Source organism: Natrix helvetica (assembly GCF_964273705.1).
Source record: "Natrix helvetica genome assembly, chromosome: 12".
Classification (NCBI taxonomy): Eukaryota; Metazoa; Chordata; class Lepidosauria; order Squamata; family Natricidae; genus Natrix; species Natrix helvetica.
In genome coordinates, this window is record NC_138556.1 from 11,079,135 (window position 1) to 11,091,937 (window position 12,803).

Below are 12,803 nucleotides of genomic sequence, written 5' to 3' on the forward strand. Positions count from 1 at the left end.
GAATCTGTACAGAGAACTGAAACAGAAACTTAAGAAGGAAGCAATCTGCTGCTCTGAGAAGTAAATTTGTGACTGAATGGATATCAACATCCTCACCTGGGCTTTGAGCCATGAGGACCCAGACTGTTGGGGGCAAAAGGCTATGCAAACTTCTTAGAGAGGGCTGTAAAGCACTGTGAAGTGGTATATAAGTGCTATTGCTGTTGCAGATTAACTCTGCCCACTGCCAGGAGTTTGATACTGACCGGCTCAAGGTTGACTCAGCCTTCCATCCTTCTGAGATGGGGAAAATGAGGACCCAGCAATAACTGACTCTGTAAACCGCTTAGAAAGGGCTGTAAAGCCCCGGGAAGCAGTATATAAGTCTAAGTGCTATTGCTAGTCCTATTGCTTTCAAAATGTGGATATGCCATACTGCGGCTTCTTGCCATTTCCATCTGCTTTGTGCCTTGATAAGGGGAGACATTGGGCAGTTTTCTTCAAACTTAGCCTGACAGAACACTAAACGGGGATGGAACTGACCATCGCTTACATAGCTTGAATTTCCAGAGACACAAAACTTGGAAAAAAGTTTCAAAGGGTTTCTCGGAGTCTCCTGAAAGTAACCAGTCTAGGAAGATGCCTTTTCATTTGTACCACCCCAGATCCCTCGCCCCCCCCCCTCTGTTGGTTCTTTCTTTTTTTTAAAAAAAAAAGCTTTTCTTAAAGTTCTTTCTGAGTTCTATACATGGAAAGAGACATCAGAAAGCAGAGACCTTGTTTTAATATTGCCCGTCCTTCTTTAACACTGCATCCCATCGCGAAGTCACAGCCGTCATCAGAATTGCTTACAACTTTGGATTTCCTTTGCTCTGGGGTTAATTGCTTCCAGAACCCACATCCTCATTTCTCCCCACTCCACCCCAAAGCCAGCCACCGACTACAGAAAGACATATGTCCCAGCCTTCCCCTCCCTCAGCCCTGCCAAAAGAACAGTCCGCATCTATTCGCGTTTTTTCTTTTTTTAAAAAAAAAAAACATGTTTTTCTTCCCCTCCAGAAAATTCTGTTTTTTCTTAGCGTCTCTGCCAAGCATGGAGCTGACATGACGGTGTGGAATCCTTGGTGGCAGCTGGGACCAGGGTAGAGAGGGGAGGGAGAAAAACACTTCAGTTCTTCCAGTCAGTAAAATGCCTGTGTACTTGGGGGCAGGAAGGGATGGAGTGCCTTCAGAAGAGTCTGGGCGGGAAGCTAAAGAAGAGAAAACAGCAGGATCCATGCCAAGTGAGAAATCTCATTCTCGTGGCTAAAAACAAAAAAGAAATCAAGTTTCTAGCTCTCATGGTGGCAAAGTTAAATAGAAACACAGTTGGGAATTGGCTGGAGCTGAGCGAATTGTGATGTACATTCCTCAGGCAGGAGAAGCATTAGCAAAGATGACTTATTCTCCCTCAGCAACCGGAGTGGAACAATATATATACACAAAACTGGGCGCATCTATTTAATTTTCAAAACCGGCGTGGCAAAACTACCTGTTCCATAAAATGCACACCAGCTGTCTAAAAACCTAAAATCCTGGGAACTGTGATTTCTAGAGGAAGGAAGGATCTCTGCTACAGAGCTCAAAAAGTTTCCCCAAATTATAGTTTGGGGGATGCCTTAGAGAGAAGGAATGACTGCTAAACTCACTTAAATCTACAGTGTATGGTCATGCTCCAGGAGAACCCAAAACATGGCAGGACCTTAAAAACATAGTCTGCCACAGAATAAGGTCCTTAAAGTGCAGTATTGGGGACCCATTGAGGAGGTCATACCACGGTCATCCGGACTGGGCAACCATGCCTCAAAGAGCCAGCCACATAATTGGAGAAAGCAAGAAGGGGCAGAAAAGGACCTACTAAAATTCATTCTTTCACCAGCTCCTGGTGTCACCTCTAAAAGTTTGGCAATGCCCAGAAAGATGGGACATTCTTACGAACGGTGCAAAAATGAAAGATGGAGGAGAGGATGCTGGAGATTGTAAGCCCCATGGGATCTTGGGGAGGGGAGGGGAGAGCATCCGTGGGGAAATGTGGAGCCGTCCGATTCTTGGCACCATCTCTCCTAGGGTCGAACCATCTACTCGTCGCATCCCAGAAGTTCCATTCGCAATGTGATGCGGTTATGCCAAGCCTCGGGGTAGATACGCACATAGCGGGCATAGAAGGGCTCATCAAACATGTTCTTCTTGTGAGAGTTGTTGTCATGGTTGCCTTGGAATATCTATGTGGAGAGGGGAAGGAGGAGAAAAGAAGAGGTTAATTTTTAGGAAGTGAGCAAAGGTCTCCTAAAGGTGCTTTTCTTTTTTTTCAAGAGGCAACTGGACTTTCTGGTTTTTTTCTTTGAAGACGTTTCGCTTCTCATCCAAAGAAGCTTCTTCAGCTCCGACTGGATGGTGGGGCATGGAAGGATTGATACTCCTTGCAGGCAGCTGGTCCTTTGCATCCTTTGGGGACAACCATGACCTGGATGACTGAGAATCTCCATAGACCAGGGGTTGGCAATCTGTGGCTCTGGAGCCGCATGTGGCTCCTTCATCCCTCTGCTGTGGCTCCCTGTTGACGTTGGCTCCACAACTAATAGGGCTTTAAGTTAGGACAGGTAGGGGAAAAAGGAACCTTGCTAGGAGGAGACTCTATGGTGGGGGAATTGGACTTCCAGTTGGCTCCAGAACTGAATGGGGGGCTTCGGGTTAGGACCTTTGTGGCTCTTTGAGTGTTTAAGGTTGCCAACCCCTGCCATAGACCTTTAGCCCTGCCCTTTGGGATGAAACCCCGTTCGAAGGGTGTGGGAGGATGAACAGATGTCCAGAAAAAAAAATTGAGGACTACAGGAACCATTTGCCCTACTCAGGTGGCCCTAAGGATGCAGATAAACTTCCAACTGGCCTCAATGACTCTCTCAAAAGGATGCAAATGACCCGCTGTCTGCAAGGAGTACCAATCCTTCCATTCCCCACCATCCAGTCAAAGCCGAAGAAGCTTCTTGGATGAGAAGCAAAACGTCTTCACAGAAAACACAGAAAGTCTAGTAGCCTCTTGGGGGAAAAAAAGCAGCTTTGGGACAACCCCAACCTGGATGACTGAGGCTCTCTATAGACGTTTAGCAAAGATCTGAAATTCTCACCATCCTTCACTAAACAACTTTGGCCAAGATAGCGGCAAAGCTTACTTACCCACTCTCTTGCTCAGCAACAGAAATTGTGGGCTCACCTTGCAGAGAGATGGGTTGCAAACCCATTTAATAAATAAAATAGGAAGTAATAATTGCAGTCCTAAGTTGAGGGCTACCGGAGTATGTGGATTGAGATAACCAAATTAAATTTGTCTGGGAAAGTGCAAAAAAAAATCCAAGCTACCATGTTTTCCCCAAAATAAGACAGGGTCTTACTTTCTTTTGACACCTCCACCTGAGAAATAAGCACTGGGCCTTATTTTCGGGGGGGTCTTATTATTTTTGAGGTGCAGGAGGCGGAGAGCATGATCACGTCAGGGCTGCTGCCGTGTTGCAATATTTTCAGGGAGGGTTTCTTTTAGCTCATGCGCTCAAAAGCTCAATTGGGCTTATTATCCGGGGAGGTCTTATTTTCGGGGAAACAGGGTAGAAACATATTTCTTCTGCCTGAGAGAGACATTTTACTTCTTCTTATGATGCCTTATATCAGGGGTGTCCAAACTTGGGAACTTTAAGACTTGTGGACTTCAACTCCCAGAATTCCACAGCCAGCCATGCTGGCTGGGGAATTCTGAGAGTTGAAGTCCACAAGTCTTAAAGTTCCCAAGTTTGGACACCCCTGCCTTATATTCATAGACTGAGTCCAGATATTTTTAGCATGGGAAACCACAGGCAAGCAACACCGGTAAAAAAAAGGGGGGGGGAATGTTAATGAAAGTCAAGTCTCTTCAAATTATATTTAATTCCAAGTGACTCTGTTGCTTTCTTGGGAACACTGTAGAAATAATTCATTACTGGCTTCTTTCGGGATGTTTTTAAAACACCCTCATCTGGTTCACTGTCCTTGGATTTCCTGATAGTCTACTTTCCTAATAGTACTAAGCAGATCTGACCCCATTTAGCTATTTTCTAGATTAAGTGCTGCCACCTGGTGTGACAAAAAAAATCACTGGCACTTTGATGCTAGAGGGCAAGAAGAAAGCTTTGAAGAAGTCTATGGAGATTCTCAGTCATCCTGGTCATGGTTGTCCCAAAGGTGCTTTTTCAGAAGGCAATAGGACTTTCTCGGTTTTTCCTTGAAGACGTTTCACTTCTCACCCAGGAAGCTTCTTCTTCACTTCTGACAGTTCAGGACTGAAGAAGCTTCTTGGAGGAGAAGTGAAACATCTTCAAGGAAAAATTTAATCAAACAAAACAGGAAAAAAAGAAAACGCTAAGGGTTTAAAGAAAGGATTCAGTATCATATCTGAATGGGGATTAGGAGATTGCAATTATTTCTTGAAAAGAAAGCTGGAGGTTACATTTCATAACTTTTGTTTCCTCCCTCCCTCCCTCTCTCCTTCCCTTTGTCCCTCCCTCCCCTCTCCTCCCTCCGTTCTTTCACAGAGGAATACAATTTTGGAGAAACTAGAGAAAAGATTTCAGCAGAGCATTAATAGAACAGTCTTAAGAACTACTCCATAACATAGAAAATGTGCTGTGAAGAACAGTTTGATTATGAATGAATTAACAATATCCTGGTGTTGTTGTATCTTATTAGATATCAGCTGTTTTCATTTCTTTATATCTGTTGGGGACGTTATAACTTTAACAGAAGTTTTTGTCCATTTTTTTTGCAAACTGAGCCTGTGATGAATGAATGAATCAATGAATGAATGAATGAATGAACGAACGAACGAATGAATGATAAATGAAGTCAAAAGATGAATGAATGATTGCATACATGAATGAATGAATGAATGAATGAATGAATTAATTAATTAATTAATTAATTAATGACCCTGCAGTGACTCCCAATCCTACAAAAAGACTTTGCCCAATTCTACCTTGGTATTGTTCGTCCTGCTGTCGCGGTAAAAAGTCCATGTTTTTCCATTATTGCTGTAGGCTACTTTGTAGGATGCGACATATTGAATGTATCCAAAATCTCGTGCTCCCTGTGTTATGATCCCAGTCACTTTTTTCAGTTTCTGAAGATCAACCTGCAGAAAACAAGCATAATAGTTGCACCGGTAGAAGGAAATCAATCAATCAGAATAGAGCTGGAAGGGACCTTTGGAGGTCTTGTAGTCCAGCCCCCTGCTCAAGCAGGAGACCCTATACTGTTTCAGACAAGGGACTGTCCAGTCTCGTCTTAAAAACCTCCAGTGACGAAGCTCCCACAACTTCTGGTGGCAAGCTGTTCCACTGGTTAATTGTCCTCACTGTTAGGAAGCGTCTCCTTAATTCCAGGTTACTTCTCTCCTTGATTAGTTCCCATCGTTTCTTGTCCTGCCTTCTGGCGCTTTGGAAAATAAGTTGGCCCCCTCTTCTTTGTGGCAGTCCTTCAAATATTGGAATACAGCTTTCATGTTACAACAGCACTGAAAAAAGTGACTTGTGACCATTTTTCAAACTTATGACCATTGCCACATCTCTGTGGTCACGTGATTAAAATTCAGACACTTGGCAAGGGGTTCATATTTATGACGGTTGCAGTGTCCTGGGGTCCTGGGATCACCTTTTGCGACCTTTGAACAAGCAAAGTTAATGGGGAAGCAGATTCACTTTAACTTACTAACTTAACTTCACCTAACAACTGTGCCAAGAAACGTCCTAAAAATGGGGGGAAACTCACTTAACAAATGTCTCACGTAACCACAGAAATTTTGGGCTCACTTTGTGGCTCTAAGTCGAGAACTATCTGTGCACACATTAATATGCGAGTCATAAAAGATTTGAAAAGTGCAAATTTAAAGGAATTCCGCAGTAGATCGCTACAGAGTGTAAAAAGTAAAAAAGGTAACCAGGAGTTACTTTTTCACTAAAAAAAAGTAAAACTGTCTAGAATCATTGGCAATCAGGCACTGTGCACATTAAATTTATTAATTTTTTAAAGATGATTATAACATATGAAAAATATTTTTTTTTAAATGAGATGGGAGCAACAGAAGAGCATAAGGGAATAAGAGCTATGGGACTTTAAAGAAGCTATTCTCAATAGGAAACCTTTAGTACCCTAAACTACATTCAAGAGGGGTGGGTTGTGTTTTGTTTGTTTGTTGTTGTTGTTGCTTGTGGGGGGGGGGGGTTGGATCAGGAGGAATATTACCCTTTAAAAACTAAGGAAAAGCTGATGCAGACTGAGCTTGCATCCTTCGCTTCTCTCCCATCTCTCTTTCCTTTTGTGCTAAGGCATAAAGGCTTTGCAAACTCAACGTTCTTTGAAATGAAAAGAGGCCCTGAAAAACTTCAAAATAATAATTGGAGACCTGCTGAGAAGGATCCACTTTGATTTACCGATTGTATGAATGAATCGAATCGGTTTGGACCAAGAATTTGAGGCTGGAAAGACGAGGAAGGTATTTTAAATCTATCAAGGGACTGCCAAATGTAAAAGGCCTTGTTTGTTATCACCCCCAAGATCAACTCTTTATTTTAGGACTCAGATTAGTTGTCTGCCACATCTATTCATCGCTGCCTCCTGCTTTTTATCCCCAGAGCTATGGTAGGGCTTTGCTAGCAGTGGTGGCTCTTCCTTCCCAAGGATCAGCCCACAGATTTCCACTGCTCTCCTCTCCTCTGCCTTCTGTGCATCTGCACATCAGGCATTGGACCCAGCTGTTCCTCCTCTTCCTCATCTGCCACCTCCAGACCTGGGGACTATTGACTCTTCATCTAAGGACTGATGGATGGTCCAGGCTCCCCGTCCCCTCCCCTCTCTCTGACAGCTCCATTCTCTCTTCCTTCTCAGAGCTCTCAGATTGCCTTGACTCCCACGCCTCCTTCTTATCCAATTCGGCTGCTGGAGGAGCCAAGCTTGACAGACCCCAATACATGCAAGGAAGCTGGATGGTTACAATAAGGACCACATTTAGCAGCCCTACCCCACAGATTCTATTTAAAGCCGTCTCTTCTTACCCCAGCTTAGATCGCCCTCTGGCAAGGACATACCTGAAGCCATTCGCCTGCCTTCTTGTGGAGGGCAGTCCAGGCATTGGATTTCCCAGTGTTATCAAGGCGGGCGAGGTGAGGGAGCCAAGACATTGTACTTATGCCCCAGGTCTTGTACACGCTGGAGGCTGTGATCTGCCGGTCGGAGATGTGATGGGACTTCATGCCCAGTGGTTCAGAGCAACCTGCCGTGTTGAAATACACTGTAACACAACGATTTATAGACAGAGTGAAAGGCAAAAGTCTGGAAGGAAGAAGACTCTCCCAAGGATGGTGGCATTAAGGAGAACCCCCTCCCACCCACCCCCAAAAAGTCCCCCAAGAGAAAGGTCAATTTTTAAAAGCAACAAGAGACATTTAGATAGAAACCACCACCAGAGGGTGTCTTGATGATCACTGATGCAGATAAGAGGATGTTTTCAGGTTAGCATTTAGGTAGCAACAACCTGCCAGAATTCTACACTCCAGATTAAGGATATTTAGAATAACAAGAGTTGGAAGGGACCTTGGAGATCTTCTAGTCCAACCCCCTGCTTAGGCAGGAAACCCTACACCACTTCAGACAAATGGATATCCATCATCTTCTTAAAAACTTCCAGTGTTGAAGCATTCACAACTTCTGGAGGCAAGTGGTTCCATTGATTTTTACATGCTTTCGAATTGCTAGGTTGGCAGAAGCTGGGACAAGTAACGGGAGCTCACTCCATTACGCTAGGGCTTTGAACCACCAAATTGCCAACCCTTCTGATCGACAAGCTCAGCATCTTAGCCACTGAGCCACCGTTTCCTTTCTACTAAAGGCCTTCCAAATGTTTCATTTCAACCCATTTTATTTATAACATTCATATAACCACCCCTCTTATAACCAGCCCCCCAGTCAAAACAGCCGAAAAGCTATAGTAAAACTACAAAAACTAACTGTTTAGCTTCACATTTGGGAGTGTGAAACTATTTCAAGTGCAAAATGACCTATCTTGGGCACTTGGGAATGGACATGACACAGGATAGATCAGAAGATGCTTTGAAATGAAGTCTTTTGAGCCTCTCTACTTTCTACCTAGAAGTCTACTAAGGACAAAGAGATGGGACTGAGACAGCTTCACGATGTCTTGGGATGCTTAGAGATTGTCCATCTGAAAGCAGGTCCAGGCCCCCATACGCTGGAATATGGAGACGTCACAGTTAGCAAGAAAGGGTCCCAGGGCCATAAGTCAAGTTCACTGAAGCCTAATTTTATTGTACCCTATGATGTACACTGAGAGCATAATCACCAAAGACAAATTCCTTGTGTGTCCAATCAAACTTGGCCAATAAAGAATTCTATCCTATCCTATCCTATCCCATCCCATTCTATTTTAACTCAGCCATGGTGGCAAGTCCCATCCTTCAACTAAAGGTACCCATTTCAAATGATGAGCAATGTCAAATACAGAAGACTTGTCTTCTAAAGAAAATACTTAGCATCCCCTCTTTGCATCAATATGTCACCATCTAATTAAAAGAGTCAAGATGGTCCATCATTCTATCCTTCCCCAATTTTGGAGTGGAGCCCCAAATTATGCAAAAAAGCTGGCCATGGTCATCTACATCATTTACACAGCTTGCAAAATTCTGCTTTTCCTGGGGGGTAATTTAAACCACCCAGGCACCCTTTTAATTTTTTTTTTTAATACACCAAGCTGGTCAATTGTCCCATGTGCTCCTGGTGTCAGGACAGGCCCAATTTTCAAGGGCTATTGGAAAGTAGGAGAGGTCCAAAATGAAGTTTTTGATTGCGGAGAACCTCTCCAGGGGTTTCCATCATCTTCTGTCAGCACTTTAGCTTTCTTGTGCTCAGTCCCCAGTTAAGAAAAAAGGACACTGTATGGGAAAAGCACCAAAGCCCCATTACCCAATTATCCATGCGGGATTGTGTGCCTCCACTCAAATTCATTAGACCAATGGGAAGCATTTACCATTCATTTCACAGCCAATCAGTTCAAACCGCAGAGTGCAGCCACGATAGCACGTCCCTGGATGGATTCGGAAATACTGGGCGATGATTGGAGAGTTAAACATGTTGGTCACTGGGCTATATTTGTCTTGATTGCCCGAGAAAATCTGCAGGAAGAAAAATACAAAACGAAAAGTGTCTTTAAGAGTAGGAATGCGAATCCCTTTCCAAGGCTACGCAGCCCTGGAGACACTGTGTTGCCATATATACTTGTACAATTATAGCATAAAGGCTGGGTTATGGAGCTTTGGTTAGGGATAGGAGAATACAGATCCATTTTTGGACACATGGATAATTTGTCTTGAACCACTTATACTTTTAAGTCAACTTTTCAGAGTAAGTATGACAGGAACATGGGTTGACAATTTAGATGCAGACTAATTTAAGTTCCTAAAGCCCATTTGGGCTCAAAAAAACCCATAGAAGCTATTATCCTCTACAGCAGGGATGTCAAACTAAAGGCTACTTTAGGGTACTTAGAGCTGGCCTGCTGGGTTGCCCTGGAAACAGTGAAGGACCAGCCCATTATGCGCCTGCCAGTGAAAACGGAGCTCAGGAGGGGGGAGCTGCCGTTTTCAGCTGCGATGGCCTCCTGCAGCCCGCTGCCAGTGAAAACGGAGCTCGGGTCTCCGTTTTCGCTGGCAGAGTGCTCGGGCCACCACAGGAGCCCCTGACACGAGTGATGTCGAGCTGTCCACACCCACCGTGGCCATGCCCACCAGGCCCCCAATGTCAAATATAACCCTGATGCGGCCCTCAATGAAATCAAGTTCGACACCCCAGAACTACAGTAAGCAAAACTAACTCACACTTGTTATAATATATCAAAGAATATGAAGGAGGGGTTTGAGAAAAGAACTAAACCAAGAACCTGGATCATACAGGCCAACAAGATTGAGGAGATCCATATTTTGAAACATCTAGGAGTGCTTTTTGATCACAAGGATTCTTGGAAGGGCATCATAATGAAATTTTCTATGTAGCACTGCTGGCATCAAGCTTTTTTTTTTTCACCAAAAGGGGGAGCCAATCCCTCCTACCCCGCCTAGCTTTTCAAAGCTAAAACAAACTCAAGATGTTACATACAACAGAAGTGGGCATCTATGCCATAAAAACACAATGGAAGTGCTGCAATCAAAGTTCTTCAGAGCAAAAGTTTGGCCACTCCAAAGATGTTAGACCTAGAAGTTCGAAAACATGGAAAAATGCAAGTAGAAAAACAGGAACCACCTTTGGTAGGAAGGTAGCAGCGTTCTGTATGCCTTTGGCATCTAATCATGCCGGCCACATGACCATGGAGACATCTTTGGACAGCGCTGGCTCTTATGCTTTGAAATGGAGATGAGCACCGCCCCCCAGAGTCGGGAATGACTAGCACATATGTCCGAGGGATACCTTTACCTAAAGATGTGTATGGTATCCATTTACCATCTTCAGTCTTGAGATAGGATGCCTGTCTCATAGAAAGACAAAACTTGGATTCCAAGGAGATCTGTGTATACTAACCAAATATCTAACAGCTCCCACTTTCCCTAGGTTGAATAGCAAGCATGATATCTTGCTATCTACTTTTCTTGCAGAACAGATACTCAATACCGCCTTTACTTAAATGAACTTGCCCATCCAATTCAAGAGAAATCAAAAGCTGCTTCTTCGGTAACATTGTATGGCAAACTAGGGCATACAAAACCTTTGCCAGACCAATTCTCGAATACAGCTCGTCTGTCTGGAATCCACACTGTATATCAGACATTAATACAATCGAGCGAGTTCAGAGGTATTTAACAAGAAGAGTCCTCCACTCCTCTGCTCACAACAGAATACCTTATACTTCACAGCAGATGTTTTCTCTTTATGCCCAGAGAGAGAGAAATATCTGCTGCTACCTAGGATTGAACTCACAGCCTCTTGATTGTGAGGCTCCACCACACCACTCCTGTAACTGGCCGATGAATCAAAGTAAAACAATATTCATTTGTTAGATTCCCCATTAAAAGATACGATATACCATTTTATATACATTCAATCCATTAATAACAGAAGCTTCTGCGCCCATCCTACTTTAATCCCTTTTGTCAAAATTAATATATTTTGTGAAATGTTGGTAAAAAGTAAGTCAAATTATATGAAACTAAACAAAACCGTTCATGTTCTTGGTTTTTAGTCATTATTAAACTCTTGTGATTTTAATAAATTTATGTTTTTATTGCACTGTAAGCTGTCCAGTGGGATAGTGAGATGGGCAGCATATAAATTTAATAAGTAAAATAAAAACTAGCTAAACCCAGTTACAGCATGTGGGATTTTAATATTTAGCAATAGCAATAGCACATAGACTTATATGCCACTTCACAGTGCTTTACAGCCCTCTCTAAGCGGTTTACAGAGTCAGCCCTATTGCCCCCAACAATCTGGGTCCTCATTTTACCCACCTCGGAAGGAGGGAAGGCTGAGTCAACCTTGAGCCTGGCGAGATTCGAACTGCCAAACTGCTGGTAATCAGCAGTCAGCAGAAGTAGCCTGCAGTACTGCATTCTGACCACTCCACTACCACGGCTCTTTATTTAAATGCTCTAAATATGCTCTGTTTAGCATTCAGCTCAAGAAAAAAAAGACTTTTCTTTGTAATATTGAACAAGGGAACAAGGATGTAACAGCCTGGTTAGTTTAACTAGATCAACAAATTTTGGTTGATTTAGTAAAACTTAGTCCTGAGTAAACATGATGCTGGAAAATTCAGATGACGGCTTTTACTAACAGTTTCACCAATTCTGATTGCTCATTAATGCAGGGACTTGGAGAGTAACTTAGCCATTTTTATTTATTTTTTTTAGAATGAGGTCAAGTCAGCATTCAGTTTTTAGAGGCTACACCCCACATGCCTCAAGTTAATACTGGAACTAACTCACTCAAAGGTGCTTTGTGCCTTTCTCCCCCAGCCCCCCCCCCCCCAAAAAAAAAGGTGAGAAGAAAGGGGAGAGAGCAGAGAGAAAGAGAAAGGAAGCCCAAGAGGAACTGACAAAGTCAACGATGCTTGAAGACAAATGTGCTTCTGATTATCTTGCTAGTCAGGGCTTGCAAACTAAATAAATAAATTAAAAATTCAGAGCTGCTGGATTTCCAAATGTTTAACACCAACTGAAGCTCTTCAAATACCCTCAAGCTAGAAAACGGATGCTACCGACCCACCTGGAGCAGGGTGAAAATTAAATATAATTAGCATTAAGTATAGGGGAGGGCAAGGTGCTAAAACATCCGTCTATAGGAATGGAATTCTAGCAATGCAGATATTAAGTCATTCCCCCACACACACCATCTATCCCCAAGGCTTTTTTTAAAAAAATAGTGGAAAATTTTGTTCCCGTTTATGTTTACAATATCGCGCAACATATAATTTTCTATGCAAGAGCCAGTTTGGTGTAGCGGTTAAGGTACCAAGCTAGAAACTGGGAGACTGGGAGTTCTAGGCCCACCTCAGACCCAAAGCCAGTAGGGTGACTTTGGGCCAGTCCTTCCCTCTCAGCCTGGGACGCAAGCAATGGCGAACCACTTCTGAAATCTTGCCAAGAAAATTGCACATATTACTATTATAATCTGGCCAGGAATTAACACTAACTCAAAGGCACCCACCCCCCCCAAAAAAACCCAGACCCTCCAGGGCTCTGGAAAAAAAACCACTGAACATT

General features: G+C 43.3%; 1 protein-coding gene across 2 annotated transcripts in view; it reads right to left on the minus strand.

The window, feature by feature from the left end:
• Positions 1 to 1,009: 1,009 nt before the first annotated feature.
• MFGE8 (milk fat globule EGF and factor V/VIII domain containing) overlaps positions 1,010 to 12,803 on the minus strand; it is a 34,916-nt gene continuing 23,122 nt past the window's right edge. Inside the window, exons 7-10 of one of the 2 annotated variants that reach the window (XM_081964552.1) lie at positions 9,080 to 9,224; positions 7,125 to 7,309; positions 5,018 to 5,173; positions 1,010 to 2,240 (exon numbers count right to left, since the gene is read on the minus strand). In XM_081964552.1, the coding sequence (XP_081820678.1) occupies positions 2,097 to 2,240; positions 5,018 to 5,173; positions 7,125 to 7,309; positions 9,080 to 9,224 (630 nt within the window). In that variant the 3' untranslated portion in view covers positions 1,010 to 2,096. Of the gene's footprint in view, positions 2,241 to 5,017; positions 5,174 to 7,124; positions 7,328 to 9,079; positions 9,225 to 12,803 lie in introns of both variants that reach the window. The other variant, XM_081964553.1, reaches the window with a different exon arrangement.